The sequence below is a fragment of the Podarcis vaucheri genome (genome assembly GCF_965113315.1).
Source record: "Podarcis vaucheri genome assembly, chromosome: Z".
NCBI classification, from domain to species: Eukaryota; Metazoa; Chordata; class Lepidosauria; order Squamata; family Lacertidae; genus Podarcis; species Podarcis vaucheri.
This window is the reverse complement of record NC_138758.1, coordinates 38,612,754-38,636,735: the sequence shown is the minus strand read 5'-3', so window position 1 is coordinate 38,636,735 and position 23,982 is coordinate 38,612,754. Positions and strand designations below refer to the sequence as shown.

General features: G+C 43.4%; 1 protein-coding gene across 7 annotated transcripts in view; it reads left to right on the top strand.

Moving 5' to 3' along the window:
• The window catches only part of NUP214 (nucleoporin 214), a 79,650-nt gene continuing 55,668 nt past the window's right edge, over positions 1-23,982 (top strand). For all 7 annotated transcript variants that reach the window (XM_082208087.1, XM_082208086.1, XM_082208082.1 and 4 more), the window contains exons 1-17: positions 1-158; positions 2,230-2,425; positions 5,878-6,029; positions 6,827-7,016; positions 7,505-7,575; positions 9,560-9,623; positions 11,007-11,110; positions 12,402-12,508; positions 12,674-12,740; positions 13,688-13,814; positions 14,528-14,689; positions 17,974-18,421; positions 19,433-19,605; positions 20,453-20,544; positions 21,134-21,223; positions 21,465-21,614; positions 23,409-23,567. In XM_082208087.1, the coding sequence (XP_082064213.1) occupies positions 117-158; positions 2,230-2,425; positions 5,878-6,029; positions 6,827-7,016; positions 7,505-7,575; positions 9,560-9,623; positions 11,007-11,110; positions 12,402-12,508; positions 12,674-12,740; positions 13,688-13,814; positions 14,528-14,689; positions 17,974-18,421; positions 19,433-19,605; positions 20,453-20,544; positions 21,134-21,223; positions 21,465-21,614; positions 23,409-23,567 (2,394 nt within the window). In that variant the 5' untranslated portion in view covers positions 1-116. The remainder of the gene's footprint in view (positions 159-2,229; positions 2,426-5,877; positions 6,030-6,826; positions 7,017-7,504; positions 7,576-9,559; positions 9,624-11,006; positions 11,111-12,401; positions 12,509-12,673; positions 12,741-13,687; positions 13,815-14,527; positions 14,690-17,973; positions 18,422-19,432; positions 19,606-20,452; positions 20,545-21,133; positions 21,224-21,464; positions 21,615-23,408; positions 23,568-23,982) is intronic.

Sequence of the window (23,982 nt, the reverse complement as noted above, 5' to 3'; positions counted from 1 at the left end):
CTCCTTTGCTTCCCATCCTGGTTTATAAGAGGCAGGGAATGTGATTTGAGGTAGCGCGCGAAGTCCTCCTGCCGCACCGGTTGGCTTCGTTGTACGTCTTCGTCCGAGGCTCTGTCATGGGGGACGACATGGATGTAATTCCCGAGAGGGAGATGAAGGTGAGTCGGAAGGGGGGCCAACATTTCCTCCAATTGCGCCTGTTATGTTAATATTGTATTTTACCCTGTTGTGTTTTTGCCGGCAGTACTTAGGTTAAAATAAGTGGCTTGCCTTACATGGATGTTGTGAAAGTTCACAATGCTTAGAAAGCATAGGCAATCTTGGTCTGTTTCAGTTTTTTAATTTTTAAAATTGTGTCTCTGTGTCAGGAAATTCAGAGCACATTATGTAAACTAGCCATGCATTTAAGCGCTATCCAGGAATGTCTTCAGCAGTACAGATACTAATGGAGAACTTATGTGGTCGTCCAAACAGGTGCCTTGTAGAACTGCAACTGCTACCATCTCAGGCCTTGCATATTGGGGGCTGGTGGGAGTGGGAGCCCAGCAATACCTGCAGGGCCAACAGGGGCTCCCTGCCATTGCTGCAGGTGACCAGAAATGGTATGAAGGCACCAGCCAAAGTGCCTCTCCTGCATGCCCAGCTTAGAAACCAAAACAGCTTAAATGGCTTTGAAAGCATACCAGGCTAATGCATCAGGGACAGTGCCTGGTACCCATGGTGTCTGTTCTACCTCTACTGCCGGGAGTCATTATGCCTCATAATACCAGTTGCTGGAAACCACAGGAGACAATAGTTGCTCTTGTGTTCAAGTGCTGCTTACCAACTAACTCTTGGAGTATCTGGTTGGCCACTGTGAGAACAGGATGCTGGGCTTGAAGGACCACTGGCCAGATCCAGCTTGTCTTATATCCTTCACTTCCACTGGAAACACTGCAGTCCGTTTCTTCTCTGCCCAGGCTCCAAGGGACTGGTAAAATAATTGGCAGGCTAGTAAGTTCTGTGGGTCTGTTTACAAGACAGCTATAAGGGTTTCATTATTGCAGCCTTGTAAATAAGGCCATAGAAATTTGTTCAGGTGTTGATTTTGTTTCCACCCACCCCAGTATATTTCTCCTGTGCTATAGGTTGCTCTGAGTGTTCTACCAAGAGAAGATTGGAGCAACGGCTAAGACAGCCTTGTAAAAGAGCTTCCAAAAGTTACTAGCCTGTTCTTTAGTTGGCATGGTAAGAGGCTAGTGGCCTCCATTTATGTTCTAACTGCAGCAGTGGGGAAAACCCTTCATCTTTAGCTATTATCTGATGCTGTTTTGACAAAACACAGCCTGTAGTGAGGAAATTATCCACAGGATAAAGCTTTAAAATTGAAACAGTCAATATAAAACAGAGAAATCTACAACCATTTTGAACAGTTTATGTTTATCATCACAAACTAAAGGGCTAGGCATTTACTAAGTTTTGCTAAATCAGGTGCATGAGCAAAAACTCTGAGCCATTCAGCAGACTGTGTTATCTTTTCAGACATGATGCTAAACTATGAATTGACACTGGGACTCAAACCCCTTCTCTCTTCCTTTACTGTGATGTAAGAAGGAGAGAGGACGCTTCCTCCTTTAAACTAATCAGAGTTTCCAGTTGTGTTCGAACTGGTGGGGGGGACTGTTAATTTAAGTTATGGTTAATTCAAACAAGCCAGGTTCAAATCATAATTTATGATCCCTAGCTGGCTTGAACTAACCACAGTTTCCCAAACTTTAGATATAACAAAGAGCTCCAGTTAGATTCATAGTTGGAAGTAGATGCTTCCAGTCTCCTTTTAGTAGCTGGGTCACTGAGGAGTGGGGAGCAAACAAGTCTGAGAATTATTTGTGTAATTAAATAATCAAGGTTTTGGTTGAGTTCTGTGGTGTACAGTGGACGCTTGGGTTGCGAACGTGGTCCGTGCGGGATGCACGTTCGCAACCCGCAGCATTCGCAACCCGCGTCTGCATATGCGCGGGTTGCGATTCGGTGCTTCTGCGCATGTGCAAAGCACAATTTAGCGCTTCTGTACATGCGCGACTGCCAAAACCTGGAAGTAACCCATTCCAGTACTTCCGGGTTTCGGCGGTCCGTAACCCAAAAAACACAACCTGAAGCGTCTGTAACCCGAGGTATGACTGTATTTGAATAAACTGATGCATTTAGATTTAGCCTTCACAGATTTTTTTAATCTTGAATGTGCCACAGGATTTTAAGTTCAGAGCATTGAAGAAAGTACGGATCTTTGATGCTCCTGATGAACTCCCCAAAGAGCGTTCCAGTCTTCTTGCTGTATCCAACAAATATGGATTACTATTTGCTGGCTGTGCAGCTGGATTGCAGATCTTCCAGACAAAAAACCTTCTAATGCAGATTCCAGTGGGGGATTCTCCTAATAAAATAGGTAAGTTTTTTCTCTTTCCTCACCCACATCCCCAGCCTTCCTTAATTTTTATCTATAGAGCTGTGTTTTTTAGCACTAAGGATAAACTCACTTGTTCTGCTTTGAATACCCATCATCAGCTTTGGGGTGGCAAGTCTCCTTTGCAAATTATAGGGTTGGGATTTTTTTTATCTATTTGGGCTCATATAGCATAGTGGGTCAGGGACTGAGCTAAACATCTAGAAGACTGCATTCAACTGTTGCCTCATTCATTAACTTGGTTGCCCAAAGTAAGCCTCCATTTTCTTTTTTTCCTTTTGGATTTTTACAATTTTATATTCAATCAAACAACACAATATAACATTTGTCATATATAAGAAAAAGAAACCCCACCCCTCCCTGTGACTTTCCTCAATTTCCCCTTCTGGTTCTTTAAATATTTACTACTTCTGCTTAATTATTATTTTTATAATCTTATACCTTAATACTCTTATTTTCTTAATAGTTTTATACCAATTTTTTCTTCATGATTGCATCTTACAGTCAATTTCATTCCATGTTGTTCTTACTTAACCTTTGATCTTATTTTCTTACTTGTGTTTAATCAAACCCTGCTAGTGAGTCCATATCTTTACAGTATTTCTGTAAATACAACATAAAAGGTTCCCAGTCTTTTATAAATTCTTCATTATCATTGTCTCTTATTCTTTCCATTAGTTTCGCCATTTCTGCATATTCCATAAGGTTGACTTTCCATTCTTCTTTCGTTGGTATCTTGTCGTCCTTCCATTTTTGGGCTAGTAGAATCCGAGCTGCCATTGTAGCATACATAAATAACTTCTTCCGCTCTTGGTATTTCCTGTCCTATTATACCCAACAGAAAAGCTTCTGTTTTTTTAACAAAGGTTATTTTAAACATCTTCAGTTCATTATATATCATTTCCCAATACAGTACTGTAACTTTTAATTACTTTACAATTCCACCACATGTGGTAAAGTGTACCTTCTTTCGCTTTACACTTCCATCACTTATTAGCACTTGTTCTATACATTTTTGCCAGTTTGACAGGAATTAAATACAATTGGTACATCATTTTCATATAATTCTCTTTCAAAATTCTCCATGTGGTGAATTTTAAATCAACTTTCCATAATTTTCCCCAGTCTTTCATTTGTAAGTTATATCCTACATCTTGTGCCCACATTTAACATCTTCAGCTTTGGTTTCCCATTATAATAATAAATTATGCATCTTCTTCAATAATTTGGTATTATTTCTCTACAATTTATCTTTGAAATCTAAATAAAGTATAACTAAATCCTTTCTTTTTATCTATTTTGAACACCTCATTTACTTGAAAATATTGTAACCAGTCATTAACATGTTCTCTGATCTCTTCAAATTCTTTCATTTTTAATTTCCCTTCTGTCTCTATATGTAAGCCATTTTTCTCTCTATTTATTTTTTTAATCGATGTTGCTTCCATTGGGGACAACCACCATGGAGTCTTCTGTTCTAATAAATCTTTGTACATTTCCCAGACTTTTAAAAGTGATCTCCTAATTATATGATTATTGAATGCTTTATGAACTTCCCTTTTTTCATACAAGTACGATGCCATCCAAATCTGTTGTCATGACCTTCAAGATCTAAGAAATCTGTATTTTTCAGTTTGATCCAGTCCCTGATCCAACCAATACAGACAGCTTTGTAATATAATTTAAGATCTGAAAGGGAAAAACCTCCTCTATATTTACTGTCTGTAAGTAATTTATGTTTTATTCTTGGGTTTTCCCTTTCCAGATGAATTTTGTAATATCCCTTTATCATTTCTTGAAGCATGCTGCATTACTTACAACCGGTTTTGACTGGTATAAATAACATTTTTGGCAATACGTTCATCTTGATCACGGCAATTCTTCCTAACAGTGATAAATTCATTCTTCCCCATACTTCTCGATTCCTTTTTATTTCATTCCAATTTTTTTCATAATTATCTTTAATGATGTTAATATTTTTGGTTGTCAACCAAATTCCTAAATATTTAACTTTTTTATTAATCTCTATTTCTATATTTTGCTGTAATTCTCCCCCCCCCCTTTTTCTGGTACATTTTTCACTGTCAGCTTTGTCTTATTTTTATCCAACTTAAAACCTTCCACCTGCCCAAAGTTCTGTATTTTTTCTAGGACTTTTGGCAGAGAGTTCTTAGGGTCCTCCACTGTTATTACAAGATCATCTGCATATGCTTTTAATTTATATGTCCCCCCCCCCCCAATGATTCCTCTGGTGGATTTTTTTACCTATTTGGGCTCATGTAGCATTGTGGGTAAGGGACAGCTAAACATCTGGAAGTCCTCAATCAACTGTTGCCTCATTCATTAATTGGTTGCCCTAAGTAAGCTTGCATTTTCTTACCTGCCAAACTGGTGCAGAGGAAATAACATTGGCCAACCATCTATAGTCGTTGTAATGCTTACTGAGACAATGTTTGTGAATCACTGTGTTGCTGGGAATCACAAAAGGCGAGAGTGTGTAGTTCCTAGTTTAGCATTGTCTTAGAATGCTGGGATAGGGGTTTATTATGTATCTCTGTATTTATTTCCCTTTACTTATATCCTAACCTTCCCAACAGGAGCATGGCTGAGCAATGCAGTTTACAAATACAGCACAATAATAAATAACAACACATAAAGTAGTGGCATTGGCAAGAAGGTATATTACATTCCAAAGGCTTGAGTAAACCATAAAGGTTTTCACATTGTGACACTTTCCATTTGCAAGGGAGTGCTATATTCTATGAGGATGCCATTCAGAATGTCTTGCATTAATAGTGCCTGTCCGGTAGGGCTGGGCGATATATCAAAGCAGTGCCCCAAACTGGTTTGAAGTCCAGATCATGATAACAGTTTCATAATTTTTCACCTGGCAAAATATCACAAATCCTTGCTCACTCCTTGGCTGCCACCATCACTGCACATTTCACTCTCAAGTGACACTTGCAAGTCTGTCTGATGTTCACCCACAGTGAGAGGCCCAATTCCTCCCTCTGCAGCCCAGCTGCCAGCCTTGGCATAGGGAACTTGAGAAGGTGCTTGCCTGCTTGTCTGCACCTTCACCCAAGCAAGTGGGCTGCCTCATCCCTCCCTCCAGATTAGAACACTAGGGCTGTGCAATGTATCATCCAAAACCAGTTTGAAGTCCATATCCAGGAGTCAACATGTGGCTGCTTCTTCCTTCCTACCTTTCTTCTTATTTCAGACATTGTGTTATATCGGTATATTGCGATGTTGAAAACCAGACATCGCCCAGCTCTGCTGCCCAACAGGTTGAAATAACAAGCAGGGCATCCCCAGCTGATCTTAGTAGACAAATAGGGCAGTATTGGATTAGTTCAGGCCTCCAACTACCTTTTAAATAATTTATTGTTGTTGTTTTTTCCTCCCTGGTGCTCCTCTTCATTTTTTTAAAGTTGAGAATGTCCAAAGTCTTTTCGTTCCCACGAAGTTCTGTGTGCATCACTTGGCACTCAGCTGTGATAACCTCACACTCTCTGTCTGCATGGCTTCCAGTGAAGTTGGGTCCTTCATTGGCTTTTTTGATGTTCGCACCTTTGTGAATCAGGTAAGTTGCATGGTTTAAAAGCAAACTTGGAAACGTCCCCCCCAACCCTCACTCCAGGGTGTGTTTTGCTATGAGTTTTGAAACTGGAGAGCTTCAGCAAGCCCTTATGAATCATAACCACACTTTAGGATTCAGATGTAATGCTAAACCATGGTTAATTAAAAATTGGGAGGAACACTACCACAGTGTAGTATTCATGTGTGATAGTAAACTGCGGTTAATCAAAAAGGGAGCAGAAGATTCCAGTCTCTTTCTTGTGGCTGTGCCGGCAGGGGGGATGAAGTGTGTGAGGCTGAGGTTCGCTGTGACTCGTATCCTCTCTGTCTGACCCTCAAAACTCTCCCCAGGCCACACTCCTCACCAGCCTTGCTCGGCATTCTCCTTGAGTGCTTTTGCCTGGCTGGAAGTTGTCCATGAACTGTGATAATAACTCTTGCTTGCCTGGCTGAAGATACGGGGGGCAGCACATGTAAAAGGCTCTGACTTTTGTATGGCTGGAATGTAGCCCACTGTATATATCCATTATTCTGTGCGCTTTTGCCTCAAGCCATGCCCACTACTAATATGTGCCCCCTGGAATCTTGTCCAGAATGTATAAAAAGGTCCTGCAGTCCTGCAGTAATCTGCAGCTCATCATTCCTTCTGAACTCTACCACTGATAGGAGCTTAGGTTAGTGAAAGCATCGCTTTCCTTCAGGTCTTGGAGAGTATGGTGAGCCAGTGATTTGACTCTTCTGAAAGCGAGTGTCTTTGCTCATACGGATACAGTCTAACAAACATACATTTCTTTCTAATAGGCTAAGCAGCAAAAACGCCCCTTTGCCTATCAGAAGATGGCTGGGGCGATGGTCAATGACTTGAAATGGAACCCAATGAATGCCTCTATGCTGGCCGTCTGTCTGTCTGATGGAAGCGTCTCTGTCCTGCAGGTGGCAGATTCCGTGAAGATCTATGCAACTCTTCCTGCTTCAGTGGCTGTTACATCAGGTTGGTAACATGACTTTTAGACTGATGCAGAAATCCCTGTTATAAATAAGCTGAATATGAGTTCCGATTTACATATATTTTAGGTGTACAGCTCAAAGTAAGCCTGAATGCGCCATATGGACAATTGCAAACAAGGGTATCTCATAAGGAACTTTTGGCCCTCACAATGTTGCTGAACTCCAACTACCACCCACCCCTGGCCATTGGCTGTGCTTGCTAGGCTGATGGGAGCTGCTGTTCAGCATCTAGAGGGCCAACATTTCCCCTCTCCTGCTCTAGGGTATGCTCTCCTGAGACCATCGTTGGCTGCACCTTCATACTGAATGGACAATCTATTGCATTCCAAATTTGAGATTGTCGTGTTTGAATAACACTTGTGAGGGCAATTTAAGCCATTTGCCAAATTGCACTGGCTGGTTTTCTTGTTGCTATTTCCTTTACAACTGCTTAATGATGCCTGCTTGATTTTCTCCCTCCCACCCCTTTAGTGTGTTGGAGTCCTAAAGGAAAGCAGCTGGCTGTAGGCAAGCAGAATGGCACAGTGGTCCAGTATCTCCCTGTAAGTCTGTTTTGTTCTATTTGGGCTGTAATGATCTGCCGCCTCCTGCTTCTCCCTCTTGGTTGTTTCGTGTTTTGTTCTCCCCAATTCAAAGTTCAGAAGATGGAGTCATAAGTATAAGGCTAGCAGAAGTACATGCCTGGGAACGGCTGTAGTCTGGAGCTTGAGCATCCATTTTGCATGCAGTAGGCCCAAGGTTCAGTCACTTGCACCTCCAGGTAGAATGAGAATTTTGCTTTTGTAAAGTAAGCTAGTTTTTTCATGCCTGCACATTCCTCTCTATTCACCATCCAGGCAATTAAGAAGTTTAGGAGCACAAGGCTGCATATGCACCATGCATTTAAAACACATGATTTCTTCCCCCCTTCCCCAAGGAACTGTGGCTCTGTTGGAGTAAACGGTGGTTCTAAGGATTCTTAGCAATAAGCCATGTGCTTTGAATGCATGGCTGTGCACCTGTCATATTCAAGCCAGGCAAAAACACAAAGGGGTAAGGGGTGTGGCTTGGGGTGAACCCTGAGGACAAAATAGAGGCTTGGAGGACTGCATTTGGTCCCTGGGCCTAAGATTAATTAATTTTCTTTCATTTTATTTGTTTACCGCTCTTCTACAAAAAAATCATGCTCAAAGCAGCTTACAACAAAGAAACACTACAAAAACCTTCATAATAACACAGCACTACAAAAATATAATATACCAAAAACCCACATTTCAGTACTATAAATATAACATGCAGCATGCAATAGCAAAAACAACAAAGAAGCTTCATAGTTTCACCTTAGTCCTAGAAACACCACTCCTATGATGTTGCTTACAGTCCCTCTCCTGTAGCAGCAGCTTATAGGGCTTCCAAGGGCAAAGGATGGGGTTGCTGGAAACAACTCTCCCATGATGATGTTCATCTCTGATATAGGTGAATTGGGACTATGCCCATAATTAAGCCGGAGGTCACATGGCTTTGATGCAAAAGAGTGCCCACATTTGACTACCAACAATCTCTCCTTAGAGGGATCTTCGGCTACAAAATGCCTGTGCCTAAAATCTTGGAGCATTGCTCCCATTGAGAGCGGATTAGGGATAGGGAACTCATAGCCCTCCAGCTGTTGTTTTATTCCATGGGTAGGCAAACGAAGGCCTGGGGGCCGGATCTGGCCCAATCGCCTTCTAAATCCAGCCCACGGATGGTCCGGGAATCAGTGTGTTTTTACATGAGTAGAATGTGTCCTTTTATTTAAAATGCATCTCTGGGTTATTTGTGGGGCCTGCCTGGTGTAGAATGTGTGCTTTTATTTAAAATGCATCTCTGGGTTATTTGTGGGGCCTGCCTGGTGTAGAATGTGTGCTTTTATTTAAAATGCATCTCTGGGTTATTTGTGGGGCCTGCCTGGTGTAGAATGTGTCCTTTTATTTAAAATGCATCTCTGGGTTATTTGTGGGGCCTGCCTGGTGTAGAATGTGTGCTTTTATTTAAAATGCATCTCTGGGTTATTTGTGGGGCCTGCCTGGTGTAGAATGTGTGCTTTTATTTAAAATGCATCTCTGGGTTATTTGTGGGGCACAGGAATTTGTTCATTTCCAGCCCCCCTCAAGGTCTGAGGGACAGTGGACTGGCTCCTTGCTAAAAAGGTTTGCCGACCCCTGTTGTATTCCATCAGCTCCATCTAGCATGGCCAATGGTCAGGGGATACTGGGAGTTATAGTCCAAGAACATCTAGAGGGCTTCAGGTTCATCATCCACAGAGCAGACAGTACTGAGTGAAATGTACCATGTCATCAGATCACTGAACCATGGCAGCTTTAGATGAAACGCTTTGGACATTTTTTTGAAAGTGCTTGTATAAATTCAGAGTGTTTTTGTTTTATTATTGCATGTGTGATGTGAAGTGTTGCATTGTAGATAGAATACTTAACAACAACAAACCCCCCCCCCCAATATCATTAAACTTAGGGTATTCTAATCATGCTCGTTCTTTTACTTTTTCAGAACCTGCAGGAGAAGAAAACAATTCCCTGTCCTCCATTCTATGATTCAGATAATCCTGTCAAAGGTACTGTGTTTCCTAAAATTTGGCGTTTTGACCGGTTGGTATTACAGTAGTACAGATGGATCATGTAATCACAGTGTTTCACTTATGTGCCTAGAATTTGCCCACCCATGAAATCCAGGCATATTGTGGAATGTGAGATGCTTGTTTTTGACTAGTTGAATCTCCTGTGTTTAAAAATAAATCTGGCAGGTGTTTTGCTCAAAATACTAAGTAGTATTTTATACCAATCCCATTTACAGTATGGATTAATATTTAATCTCCTGTAATTTAGTTGTCAGGGTTGTTAATGCAGCACAGTTACATAATTATAGTGCAAAGATTTGATAATGCCTTGCTTTCTTTGTGGGGGGGAATGCAGTCCTTCGGCATATTATCACATCTGTTACATTAAATTTTTAATTTGTATATTTGTAATTGAAACTTGAAGTTCTTTATACGCCTTGTTCCCTAAGATTAATACAGCAACAAAACTGTTGTACTCACAGCAGCCCCTTTGAAATTGATGGAGATGGCTAAATTAGGCAGATTAACTTCAGTGTGACTACTCTGAGTAGAACTTTGCTGGGAACTTTGCTAGGGAAGGTTTCCAGTGTCCTAGATCCTTCTGTCTTCACGCAGTACACAGTGTTAATGAACACATAAAGGAACTAACCAGCTGCATTATACCAAGTCAGACTGTTAATCCACAAAGTTTAGTATTGCTTACTCTAACTGGCAGCAACTGTCTGGGATTTCAGGCTGGGGTGCCTCCCAGCCATACCTGGAAATGCTGGGGATTCAACCTGGGACTTTCTGCATGCAAAGCAGGTGGTGTACCACCAAGATATCCCTCTTCCCATATAGCTCATTGGAAGGACATATGCTTTTGACTCCCGAAATCCCATGTTCATCTTCAGGTGGGGTTGGGAGAGACTGAAACCCTGGAGTGCTGTTGCCAATTATTGTAGGCAGCACTCAGTTAGCTGGATCTATGATCTGACATGATATTGGGAAGCTTCCTAGCATGAGAGAAAAGCAGCATAACTCAGTGGAAGGGCATCAGCTTTGCATGCAGAAGGTCCCAAGCTCAGTCCCCCAGTATCTCCAGGTGGGGCTGTGAATGTCTCCTGCCTGAAATCTGGAAAGTCATTGCCAGACAATAATGAGCTATATGGACCAGTGATCTGACTTGACATAAGGCAGCTTCCAGTGGGATGTACCCAACTGACTTCTACACAGGTCCATTTATTTCAATGGGCCTACTCTGAGTAGGACCAAGCTTGCATACAACCCTATGTTCCTGTGTAAGTAATAATAACAGTAATAATAATAATGAGTGGCTCTTGAGAAAAACAAAAGCAAAAAACCCGACAACCCAAGTTTACTCACATTTCTGTTTTCCAGTATTGGACGTGTTGTGGGTCAGCACTTATGTTTTCACTATCGTATATGCGGCTGCGGATGGGCTCTTGGAAGCTGCACCGGAAGTGGTGATGGCTGTGCTTCCTGTACGTGAAGAGAGGAAGCGCTGGGGAAGCAACTTCTTTTTCTCTTGTCTTTGATTTCTAAGTCTGTGCTGCCTGCTGTCATTCTCATAATTTTGCCAGGTCTTTGTCCCTGGTTTGTGCTGCTGTGTCTTCCCGCATGTTAGGCTCTTGCTTCAGAACGATAAAAAAAAGTAGTGACCCGAGATGTAGAATCCCACTTCATAGAAACCATTTGGTCAAACTTTGCATGGAAATTGAAGCATTCACCAACCACAGCAGCCTCTGCACTTCTGCTGCGAGTGTCAGTTTTGCTTGCCAAGTCCCCATACAAACATGTGTTAGATGCCTACCTCTTAGATGCACAGGTTTAACTTGGGTGTTTGGAACTTTCTTTCTGCCTGAGGGCCACATTCCATCCCAAGCAGCCTTCCAGGGACCACATGCCAGTGGTGAGCAGCAGGGTTGTAGGCAAAAGCGAGCAGAGCAATGGATGTACATTTTGCCTCCGGATAGTAGGCTAGTTTCTATGGACACTCATAATAGTCCTTGCTGTCCTCCTTTCAGACAATCAAGAGGCATGATCAGAATTCTAGGAATGCATCCCAGCCAGCCAAAACAGTTTAGGAGTTCATATCTTTTTGTGGTTATTGAAACATTTAATCATACTTTTGGCCAGAGGTGTGGGACTCTTGACCTTCCACGCACTGTAGGGACTCCAGCTTCCATCAGCCTCAGCCAGCATGGCCTGTGTTCAGGAATGATGGCAGTTTGTGTTATATAATAATGCATTCTTTATATCCTGCTTTTTCCCTACACTGTAACTCAAGGCAGATTTCAGAAATTAAAGCAAAACAGATAAAATACAGAAAGCTAAAAACATACAGAAGATAATAGTTTAAAAAGAATTAGACTGTAATAGAATTAAAACTATATAAACGCAAATTATGAAAATACTGATAGCAAAAAATAGCAAAGCCCTATTCAAATCACTTTCCTTAAAAGCAGTCAGTTCCCCAAAGCGCATGGGAACAAGGCAGCCTTCACGTGCCAGGGGAGAGCAGCAAGAAGGGAGTCAGTCTAGCTTCTCTAGGAAGGAAGCCATAAAGTCTGGCACCTGGCTATCATGAAGGCCCCCTCCTTGTAATTATGAAACAGTTACAACCATAAAACAGTTATGTATGTTATAAATGATGCAAATATTTTTAAACAGTCCAGTGCCTGCAGGGTCATTTGTGAGCTGCCCCTCCCCTAAGACACCTTTCCTCATATGTTGCATCTCCCACACAGTTTCCTGTTCTGTCTCCCCATTCAGAAAAAAGAAGAAAAGCGGCCTGAGCTGTTTGTGAATTTTATGGAGCCCTGTTATGGCAGCTGTTCTGAGAGGCAACATCACTACTTCCTTAACTACGTTGAAGAATGGTGAGTAATGGCGATCATACAACATTGAATAGTTCCCTTTTAATATTAATTAGGTGAGCAGACGGCTGGGTGTATTTAAATATTGTTATTTGAAACTAACAGGGAAAGGTGTTTATGCTGCTTGAAGTGGGTTATGGATTTGTGGTTGTTGCTTCCTTCCTCAAGGGATCTGGTCCTTGCAGCATCTGCTGCTTCCACAGAGGTCAGCATCCTCGCAAGGCAAGGAGACAAGGTAATTCCACTTCCTATTTCCCCAGCAAGTGCCTCTTCTTATAAGAAGAGGTCCCAGTGAGAGTTCCAGAGGGGTAGTTATTATCAGTCAGCTGCAACAAGAAATAGCAAAGTCTCATGTCACCTTGAAACCCATGCACTTACTGGGACAGAATATTTCATTGATTATCGTTTTATTTATTTATTTATTTATTTATTTATTTATTGCACTTATACCCCACCTTTTTCCCTCCAAGGAGTTCAAGGTGGTGTACATGGTTCATTTAATCCTCACAACAACACTGTGAAGTAGTTTAGACCGAGAGGCAGGGACTGGCCCAGTGAACTTGATTGATTTGAACCCTGGGCTCCCAGGTCCAAGTCTGACCTGCTAATAGTTACATTACTCAGGCTCTTGCTTTTGTGGACCATGGACTCACCCCCGCCAATGGTGGTGGACCAGATATACCCTTTTGACTTTAAGGCATCTCTTGAAGACCTTCTTATACCAACAGGCCCATGCAACTGCTTAATTTTTTTTTATTCCAGTCGTTTAAATGTTTATTTCATAATGTTTCACTTGTACTTGTACATATTGCTGTATGCTGCCTTGATACTTTATATGAGTTGGTTGTACATAAAAATCTTTATAAATGAACCAAGGAATAATAGTAATTTTCCTCTCCACTGCACGTGCCACAGTGATTTTTTAAAGTAGAAAAAAGCCCTTATTACTACAAGTTGATCTCCCTGGCAGGAACGATTCCAGAGGTTGCCAAAGCACAGAGCCAATTGGGAGCAGCCATAGCTCAGTAGCAGAGCATCTCTTTAGCAAGCATAAGGCCCCAGGTTCAGTTCCCAGCATCTCCAGGTAGCGTTGGGAGTTGCTGTTAGTCAGTGTAGACAATACTGTGCTAGATAGACCAAGATCCTGATTCCTAGTACTAATTAAACTAACCCTTCTTACAGAACAACTGGGAGCTGTGGGTTCTGGAAGACTCCAGCCGAGCAGAACTTCCGGTCACAGATAAGAGCGATGACACTTTGCCTGTAGGTGTGGCCATTGATTACACCAGCAACATGCCCATAACCATTAGTAAGTATATGAATGTTGCTCTTGGGTTAAGCATAAAGCAAACAGCAGCGCTCTTATACCAGGTGTGGGGAACCTTTTGCCCTCCAGATGTTGCTGAACCATCAGCCCTAGCAAGCATGGCCAGGGATGCTGAGAATTATAGTTCAGCAACATCTGGAGGGCTAAAGCTTCTTCACGCCTGCTGTAGAGGGAGCTTTAGTGCTGGTCATTAGTCCTGAGAAGATGCTATTAATATACCTGAAAGTACTATTTCCCCACCTTCTAACTGTGATTCTTGAGGCTATTCAGAATGGGCAGACCTGTGACCCCGGGGCCAGTTGTGACCCTCCAGGCCTCCATCTGGCCCATGGGACTCTCCCCAGCTTGACATTGGTTTTTTGCCTGGCTGGAATGTGTCCTGTGTAAGTAAAAGAAAAAGGGTGGACTAGAAATGCCTGGCGTTCTCTGGTCCATGGGGTCACGAATAGTCGGACACGACTAAATGACTAAACAACAACAACAACAGAAATGCATGGAATAGAGTTGTAATACATGTTGCATTATTCAAGAGAAGTCATCTTGGGCACTTAGTTCCCTTTGTAAAGTTTTAAACTCTTGCCATTCTAACGTAACTTCCTGGTCCCTTCCCGGCCTTCTTTTGAGGGCTGCTTACTAAGTGGAGGTACTGCTGAACACGTCTGGTCATGGTGTGTGTGTTTGGGGCATTTTTGCAGGTGAGGATAAAACCACGGACCCAGCACCGGTCCTGCTGCTGCTGTCAACTGATGGAGTCCTCTGCCCCTTTTACATGGTCAATCAAAATCCTGGTGTGAGGTCTCTGATGGTGGTGCCGGAGCCTCTCTCTCCAGAAGGAGACAGAGGAGCAAAATCAGCCGGTAGGTGCTTGCTTGCTTTTGAGGGGAGTTTTAGTCCAGCAATACCCGGGGATCCAAGGTTGTAGAACACTTATCCTAAAGCACTTTGAATGCAAATGGAGCAGCCTGGTGCCCTCTAGGCGTTACTGAACTCCCAGCAGTCAGTGGCCAAGAATAATGAGAGTCAGAATTCAACAACTTATGGGTGGCACCATGCCAGAGAAGGCTGGTGTAGAGTGATAAGGAGGGCGTGGCAAGCAACTTGCACAACTTGAGATCAAAAAAGGCGTACCTGTGCCCCTTACCCTCCCTTTTCAATCTTTCAGTTTTGCTCATCAGCATTTCCACCTTAATAGATCTTAATAGATCAGTGTTCCATAGGAGAGTAGGAAACAGACCTCATGCCAGGTTGGACCATCAGTGTTATCTGCTCTGACTGGCAGCATCTCTCCAAGTTTCAGGCAAGGGCCTCTCTCTGTCCCACCTAGAGAAGCTGGGTGTTGAAGCTGGGTCTTTCTGTGTGCAATTCAGAGGCTCCCAAACTGTCCCACTCTGCGTATATGATTGGTTGGACCTGTGTTCAGTCCTTGGCATCTCCAGATGGGGCTGGGAGAGACCCTGGTCTGGAAACCTGGGGAGCTGCTGCCCATCAGTGTAGACAGTGCTCAGTTAGCTAGACCAACAATCTGATATGAAATAAGGAATCTTCCTAATAGGTGTGGAGGGGAGCAGTGTAGTTCAGTGGTAGAGAAACCTGCTTTGCATGCAGAAGGTCTCAGGTATCTCCGGGTAGGGCTGGGAATGTCTCCTGCCTGAACCCAGGAGAGCTACTGGAGATGGCAGGGATTGAACCTGGGACTTTCTGCATGCAATGCAGGTTCTTTCTCACTGAGCTGCCAATATATGGTCAGTATATTGGTAGTAAATATTGAACTCAAAGGGCGAAGAGAACTATTTGTGTATTATCTGTTTTGGCCAGAGATGAAGGTTCACTGCAAAGCCCTGTTCACTTTTCATCTGTGTAATTGCATTTCCTGTTCAATATGGAACACCTTAGTTTTGGCAAAGGCTTTTCTTTCCAGCTCCACTTGGCATGCTTGTTGGCAGGATGTTTGATTCAGACTGACATGATCCTTGCCAAAAATCAATGGGGGATTGTAGAAGGCCTTGTGCTCTCAATTCCCAGCTCAATTAAAATCCAGCCGACCTGGGAAACTGTAGTATTGATTTAAGGGCCCGGCCCTTTGGGCAGGGATCTTGGAGGTCCGATCTTTGAGTCTGAAAAGATCTATTGTGCATTTTTATTAAATTACTTTGTATGTCTACCCTGCCATATCCTTAAACGGTAGAGCTAATATCAGTATTCTAAGCATGTATCTGAGGGACACGGGTGGCGCTGTGGGTTAAACCACAGAACCTAGGACTTGCTGATCAGAAAGTTGGCGGTTCAAATCCCCGCAACAGGGTGAGCTCCCGTTGCTCAGTCCCAGCTCCTGCCAACCTAGCAGTTCGAAAGCACCTCAAAGTGCAAGTAGATAAATAGGTACCGCTCCGGCGGGAAGTTAAACGGCGTTTCCGTGAGCTGCTCTGGTTCGCCAGAAGCGGTTTAGTCATGCTGGCCACATGACCTGGAAGCTGTACGCCATTTCCCTCGGCCAATAAAGCGAGATGAACGCCGCAACCCCAGAGTCGGTCACGACTGCACCTAATGGTCAGGGGTCCCTTTACCTTTTTAAGCATGTATCTGCGCATGTACACAAAACATGTCTGGTCTTGATAGAGAATTAAAATGTGTGCCGACTCTGGCCCTCCCCTGTGGGGCTAAATGGGGGAAGGAGAATCTCGTATGATGGCATGCTGAGCTGTGGAGGTAAGTCCAAGTGCCTCTGAGGTACATCTCAATTGTGTAGGAAAGTGTCTCCACAACACCAAGCTGTGTGGCAGTTGAGGGTCTTCTCCCTTTTGCAGTGAATCTGTCTCGGCCTCAGTGTGTTATCAGGATCACCCCACATCTTTCTTCCGAGCCCAGAGATCATAGGCAGCAGCTGCCAGTCCAAGCAAGCAAGATTAAGTCAAATGGGCAAATAATGTGCTAGTGTGAAGCAGCTAGCCTTTTAACTGCAGCATACACCCAGTCACTGTTAAAAGCTTTCCACCAGCCTGCATAACTGTAACTCCAAGATGTCGATTATAGCATCCTTGCCTGGTTTTATAGCCCAGCTGAGTTAGACACACAGCCCATTTCTGTATTCCTCATCTCCTGTTGCACCTCCTGGCTAGCTCACCCTGTTCTGGAATTGTTCTGCTCTGGGTTAGTGCTCTCAATTGTCTTGGCACACAACACCATTCTAGTGTGGCCCTTGAGTGTTGTCTGGCTTCTTCCTAATGGGTCATTCCACCTCAGTTCAACACGGTCATGCCACCCACCATCTCGATTTTGATGAAACTTGCTGTACGCCCATCCCTTATGATTGAAAGAAAGTAACCCCCTTAATTTTTTTCCCTCTTGAGATCCTCGGCCTTGTGTACATTTTATTTTTTTCCTCCATAACCAATGATCAGATCTCTTTGAAATTTTACACAGAGCTCAATAAGAGGATGAGGATTTCAGGAAAAAATACACCAGCACCCAGAAGTTTTTATAAATGCCTTAAAAAATGTATAAATGTACTGTAGGTTTTTTGGTGAAAAAACTAGGTTTAGAAAACCTAAATTTTCAGCGTGTGGGCATGATGGAATCAAAAGTTTTTGATGGTGAAAATTATTGCAAAGACATGCTCTTTCTCAACAGAGAATAAGATTTAATGGTTTTTTATGTCTTGTAACAAAATTATACGTTTTTGGGACATCATGGGGAAAAAATGGTTACCTGGTACAACTTTCCTACAATGCATAGCTGTAATAGAAAAAAATAAATGAAACAAAGTTGTTCCTCTTAAAATCTAAAATAATATTGGTCATTACAGGTTGGGGTGTTTTTTTCAAAAGTGCAGACTACTTTTTCAGTTTTGGGGTATTTAAAACTATGAAAAATGGCTATATCGTGAAATCAATCTAAAAAAAAAAAAATTGGTCAGAAACTTTAAATGCTGGCATGTAAGGAAATAAGACCTAGCAAGAAAAAGATTTAAAGAATTTAAAATTATGCATTATTTTCAATTTTGCAACCATAAGGGAAGGGTGTGCACTAAGTTTCATCAAAATCTGAGAGGGTGGGTAGTGAAACCCTTGTTTTTTTTATTTGATGTGGAATGGTCCTAATGTCACGTAGTAACTTTTAACAAAACCTCTCATCTCTCTTCCAGGCAGCACTCCCCCGTCATCCGCTTCCGTTTCTGCTCCTCCAAAAGTTGAAGCTTCCTTGGCCGTTGTCCCAGCCACATCTGCAGTTTCCAGCAAAGGGGCAGCCCCTTTGTCTTTCGCTTCCTTCACTCTGAAATCCACCAGATCTGCCGCTGATGCCCCGCCGCAGTATCCTGGCGTATCAGAGACCCCCAAGCCTCCCCTTGGTTCCAACCTGAGTGGAGCAGTCGGCTTCCCCTTCTCTCCGGCCACCAGCATCTCCAAAGCGCCTCCAACTCCATCTCTGCTGTCCAGCCCCCTTACAGCTTCTCCTCCCTCCTCTTTTGGTTCCGTGAGTTATAAAGCGGGCATGGACAGCTCAGCCGGGGCCCCTCCCTTCGCGAGTCCTGTTGGGCTAAAGCAAGGTTTTGCCTCGCCGCCTTCCTCCGTCAAAACTAACCTCACTGAAAAGTAAGTCTCCTTTTGAGTCTTTTTAGCCAATGTAATCGTGGTGGTGTTGAAGCAGTTTTTGAATGTATTAAACACATTGTTTTAAAGTTGATGGGGCTCTCCGTGTGTTGCTGGATTCAGGGTTCCCATTGTCCGATGGAACATGCTGATTGCGGCTGATGGGAGTTGGAGTCCAATATCCAGAGGGGCACCACAGGTTCTGCACCAGGGGCCCCATCTGCATTGTACATTTAAAGCAGTACCATTTTAAACAGGTCCTCTGTCCAAGGAATCTTAGAAACCGTTTGTTCAGGGGGATGAGAGCTATTAGGAGACCCAGAGTTCCTGGGAAGAAGGATTGACTGTTAAGCCACTCTGAAAACTATATCTCTGTGAGAGGGAATAGGGGTCTCCTAACCTATCGCTGTGGTCTAAATCACAGATCCTAGGACTTGCCGATCAGAAGGTCGGCAGTTTGAATCCCCGCGACGGGCTCCCATTGCTCGGTCCCAACTCCTGCCAACCTAGCAGTTCAAAAGCACAAAGTGCATGTAGATAAATAGGTACTGCTCCGGTGGGAAGGTAAATGGCGTTTCTGTGCGCTGCTCTGGTTTGCCAGAAGTGGCTTAGTCATGCTGGCCACAGGACCCAGAAGCTGTATGCTGGCTCCCTCAGCCAATAAAGCGAGATGAGCGCCGCAACCCCAGAGTCTTCTGCGACTGGATCTAACAGTCAGGGGTCCCATTACCTTTATCTTTAACTTATCTCAGCAGGCTTAACAAGCAACAGCTCCCTGGGTTCTTTTGGAGAAGCCCTGACTATTGGTACTGCTTTAAATATATAGTGCCGCTGTTTTTCAATACATTTGTGGGTCAGAGGTTTTCCACTGCTCTTGCAGAGTGCTGATGGCACAGGGTGTGACCAAGGGCACCCTGCATGCAGCTACGGGTAACAGTCACCTACAAAAGGCCCGTACCATGAAGCTTCCTAGTCCCAAGAGCATGGATTCTTCTATTCTCCCTCCCTCCCCAGGTTCGCTGCTGCAGAATCTTCTACACCAGCTGCCAACAGCAGCCAAAGCTCCAGTATGTTCTCCTTTTCACCTGCTGCAAAGCCTGTACCTGCTGGGACTCAGGTTCAGTCCACTGTGCTGGGCACTTCTCCTGCAGTGCCGATCAAGGCTTCCACCCCAGTCTCTTCAGCAGGTACATCCCCTCTCCCTTTCCCCCTTTTTCTGCTGATAATACCTCATATGTAGTTGTGACTGTGGATTAGTATGAGAAACAGGGATTGAGGACTATAAACTTTGTACAAAAATGTAAGTCTGGCATTTCAACATCCCACAGTGGTTAGTTCTTTTTGCTGAAGATGTCTATTGCTGCCACACAGATTTTATTTTATTTTATTTTAAACTGCCTGGCTGTGATCCCTCCTTTCTGGGATGGTCACATGTGTGCTTAGAGCTCTCTTTGCCACGGTGGTCTGCTCTTTCTTGCTAATTTCTGCCCACTGTTGCATCAGGCATTGGAGATTGACGCTTACAGAATCTCTTGCTTCTTGGGGGGGGGGGGCGGATGGACGACTTTCTTTATTCAGTTTAATTTAAAGTGTTTATTTACTGCAGAGCTTTCCAAACTTTTCATGTTGGTAACACACTTTTTAGACATTCATCATTTCACAACACAGTAATTCATTTTTTTTACTAGCAAACTGGAGGTTAAACTAACCCTATTCCAGCCCTGGGAGAAGCGTGGGGAGCATTTGCTTGACACTCCTACACACTGCAGCTGACACACCAACGTGCCATGGCACATAGTTTGGAGAGCTCTGATTTACTGCTTAATATTTCAAAAATCTCCTAAGCAGCATTCAGTCTAAAAAAACAAACAGCATATCATTAAAACTAAAACACAACCTTAAAAACAGCAATATGGAAACTACATAAAAACATATAAACTTAATTTTCCTGAAAGCAGATAGCCACACTTACCAAATCCTGTAATCTTTGAAATTCATGAGTGTGAGTCATTTTGTTTCTTTTTGGACTCCTAGTGGTGCGTCCTTCTCAGAGTGCTCCTCCAGCTTCCATGCTCCAGAAAACGGCCAAGATTTCCTCAGCTATTTCAAAAATGATCCATTCCCAGGTAATTAGAAGCTGACCTGTCTGTCCTTGACAGGAACCATATTGTTCCATCTCAAAAACAAGGATCAAATCCGACAGAGCTTACTGCGTGAACAAAGCTGCTTCTATTTCACACAACTTCTCTCTGGAAGATTGAAGGAGTCTCTGAGCTGATTTGGGAAAGTGAGACATTCAGTTACATGAGTGAACCCCAAGAGTGTGCTCCTGTGCATATTAGGTGGTTATTTAGGAAGGAAGACATTTTACCTGTGACTCCTGGTGAATATGTGTCTCAGGGTGCCTAAACACTGTTGGCGTTGGGGTGGGAGTTGCTTAAGAGATTTTAGGGAGGCAGGTTTTAATTTTGGGGAGGCTTAATTGTTCTTGTCCTTGGTATTAATTTTTTGTACCATTATTGTCAGACCCACCCTTATTGACAAGCAAATTGCAAACTTTATTTACTTGTGTTTTGCTTTCAACACACACGCTCCCCCCTTCCTCCCTCTCTTCCTTTAATATGTTCAGAAGTTTTCTTGTTTTATCTCTCATAGCAGAACATTTTAGTTCTAAAATTCCCCATCAAACAATAATAAACCATTTGTGCCTTGCAGGGCCGGCAGCAACCACCCACTGCTGGAGTGGAGAAACAGACTCACCAGTGGAATGATTCAGATCCTGTCATCATAGGAATCAGGGAGGAGGTGAGGCTTTCTGGAGCTATGATGTACTGTTCCTCCCCGGGTCACCTTTCTTTGAACCTGGACTCCATATGAAGTTGGACTTCAACTCTCATCAATGGTCAGAGGATGATGGGAGTTGTAGTCCAACAAGATCTGGTGGGCAACATGTTTGCTGTCCTTACTGTTCTTCCCCAACCTGAGCTCTCAATGGTTGGGTGTGTTGTCATTTAACATGCATGAACTACTAAACTTGTTCCTGTAGATTGCACATTTCCAGAAGGAGATGGAAGAGCTGAAAGGCAGGACAGCCAAAGCTGCCATCGAAGTGGGCACCGAGGAAGAGGAGGAGATGTTGAGGATGGAGTCAAACGACCTTCACACTTTCCTTTTGGAGATCAAAGAGACAACAGAGGTAAGAGGATTTGGCGGAGGATGTAGCCTCCAGTTGAGAACCAAGTTTTCCTTCATGCTCAATTATCTCAGGGTTGAGAGTGGGTTACTAGTTAGGTCCTGGTTTTTACAAATTGAAGAACTTCTCATTCTGTTGACTGCATTGGACGATTATGGTGGTATTACTATTACTGAGGCTATGACATTTTCTGTGCAATCCTAACCATGTCTGCTCTGTTTGGTAGCCCTGGTAATTCAAGGTGGGTGTTGTATTCTTCATTGTGTGGTGTATATATTTTATTTTCAGCTTTGCCTGAAACAATTGCCAAATCAGTATCATAAAGCACAGTGGTTTGAAATGGCCCTCTGATTCCTGCCCCACTCAAGTCCCACTTATTAAATACAGTAGTTAGTTCACTCCATTGTTACGTAATTGAGTTTATGTTTTCATTCAGTGGCGTAGCGTGGGTTGTCAGCACCCGGGGCAAGGCAAGTAATTTGCGCCCCCTAACCCGTGGATTTGCGCCCCCTAACCCATGGATTTGCGCCCCCTAACCCCCCAGATGTTGTGCCCGGTGCGGCCGGCCCCCCTGCACCCCCCACGCTACGCCACTGTTTTCATTTGCTGAAAACAATATGCTGTGGCTTAATAGGCCACTTTGCCCTTGGCTGCGCGCCTCATGTATTTTCCTTATTTATCATACTTATCCTATTCCCATCAGATTGCACTCCTAAGGAGGAAGTTTGAAAGGGGGTTTGGTGCTCCTGAAGGAGACGTACTCACTCCATTGTGTTGCCTCCGGTAAATAGGTTTGCTGGGTTTTGGGGAACTGTCCCACAAACCTTTCTTGAGCTAGAGACAAAAGTAAGATGACAGAAATGTGCATACAGCATAGTTCCATCTTCTGGTTAAAGAAGCTTAGCACCATGTTTGAAATGATAACCATAATTTGTGACTGGCTTGGAAACCATGGTCTGAAGGCTGTTTGGGTTCTATTCTTTTGGCAAATCATATATATTTATTGAATGATTTTTAGTCACTTCTTGTTCAAACTTCTCAGAATGACTTTAGAGCAAAAATCCACAGCAAGCCACTTAAAAATTCCAGTGGAAATAAAATGTCTGGTTTTGAGCTAAGACTGAAAATAAAATAAAGAGAGCATCAAGCAAACAGTTTGCCACAGTTGAAGCCTCTAGACCAGGGGAGGGCAGGCTTCCAAGATCTGCTGTTGCTTTTGCTAGAATCCTGATATTCAAACAGAACAGTTGCAAAAGGCACACACTTAAGGACAAATCCCTGGTCTTAGTTTTCTTTAATGTTGAATACCAGAACTTAACGGCACCATCAGTCCTTCTCACCCAAATCCACCCTGATTACCTTCTACCCAAGGCTTTCTTCATTTCAGTAATATATAATGGGGCAGGTTGCTAATGTTATTGTTGCCACTGTGTTTGTTCTATTTATGTTGGGGTTTTGTTTTTTTAAGTGCTCTGCTTTGTCTAATTAGTTTAGTTATGGTTATGGGGTGGCATACAGATGCCAAAAATTTAAAAAAGAAATGAACAGGGAACTGGGATGCAGACAGGCTTGTAGAAGCCTTGTGATTTGTTAGGTCCTATCACTCCTGCCCATGAGATGTAGAATCCTGCTTCTGGCAACAGTTTGTGCTGCTGAACTGTGTTGTTGCCCCAGTATAGCTTTCTTCCAGACCGGATGAATTAACATGTCTGTGGAAAAGCCACATATGTGTTTTGTGACAAAGAGTTCCACCTACTTCCTGGTGGGTCTTCCTCTCCCTTTGTTCCTTTCTTGTAGTCCCTTCATGCAGACTTTAGCCTCCTGAAGACAAGCCTGCTGGAGGGGTTTGCAGGGCTGGAAGAAGCAAGACAGAAGGACAAGCGTTCTCACAACTCTGCGTATCTTCAGCTGCTCTATAAGAGGCCTTTGGACCCCAAAAGTGAAGCTCAACTTCAGGTAGGATCCTTGATAGGGCAAGGGGGTCAGAGCTTTGGGAGCCAGGGGGAAATTATAAATGCCTGCTAGGGAGACAGAGGAAGTTTCAAACCCCAGCAGGTAATGGTACCTGTTCCAGTTAGAGATGAAACATAGGCTGCTCCAATCTCTAGCAAGCATTCCCTGCTGCTAGTTGCTCCCTTCTCAGAAGTTAAGCGTGTTTGCTTGGAAATGTTTTGGTAAGAGCTTTGGACAGTGTATATGAATCTCTTACCACCTCCTCTCCTCTTTTTACTTCCCAAGAGCTCTGTCAAGTAGATTAGACTGAGATATGGTGAGTGGCCCAAGGCAACCTTGTGAGTTTCATGTCTTTGGATGTTAGAACCTGGGTTTCCCTAGTCTTGTAAAGGTAAAGGGACCCCTGACCGTTGGGTCC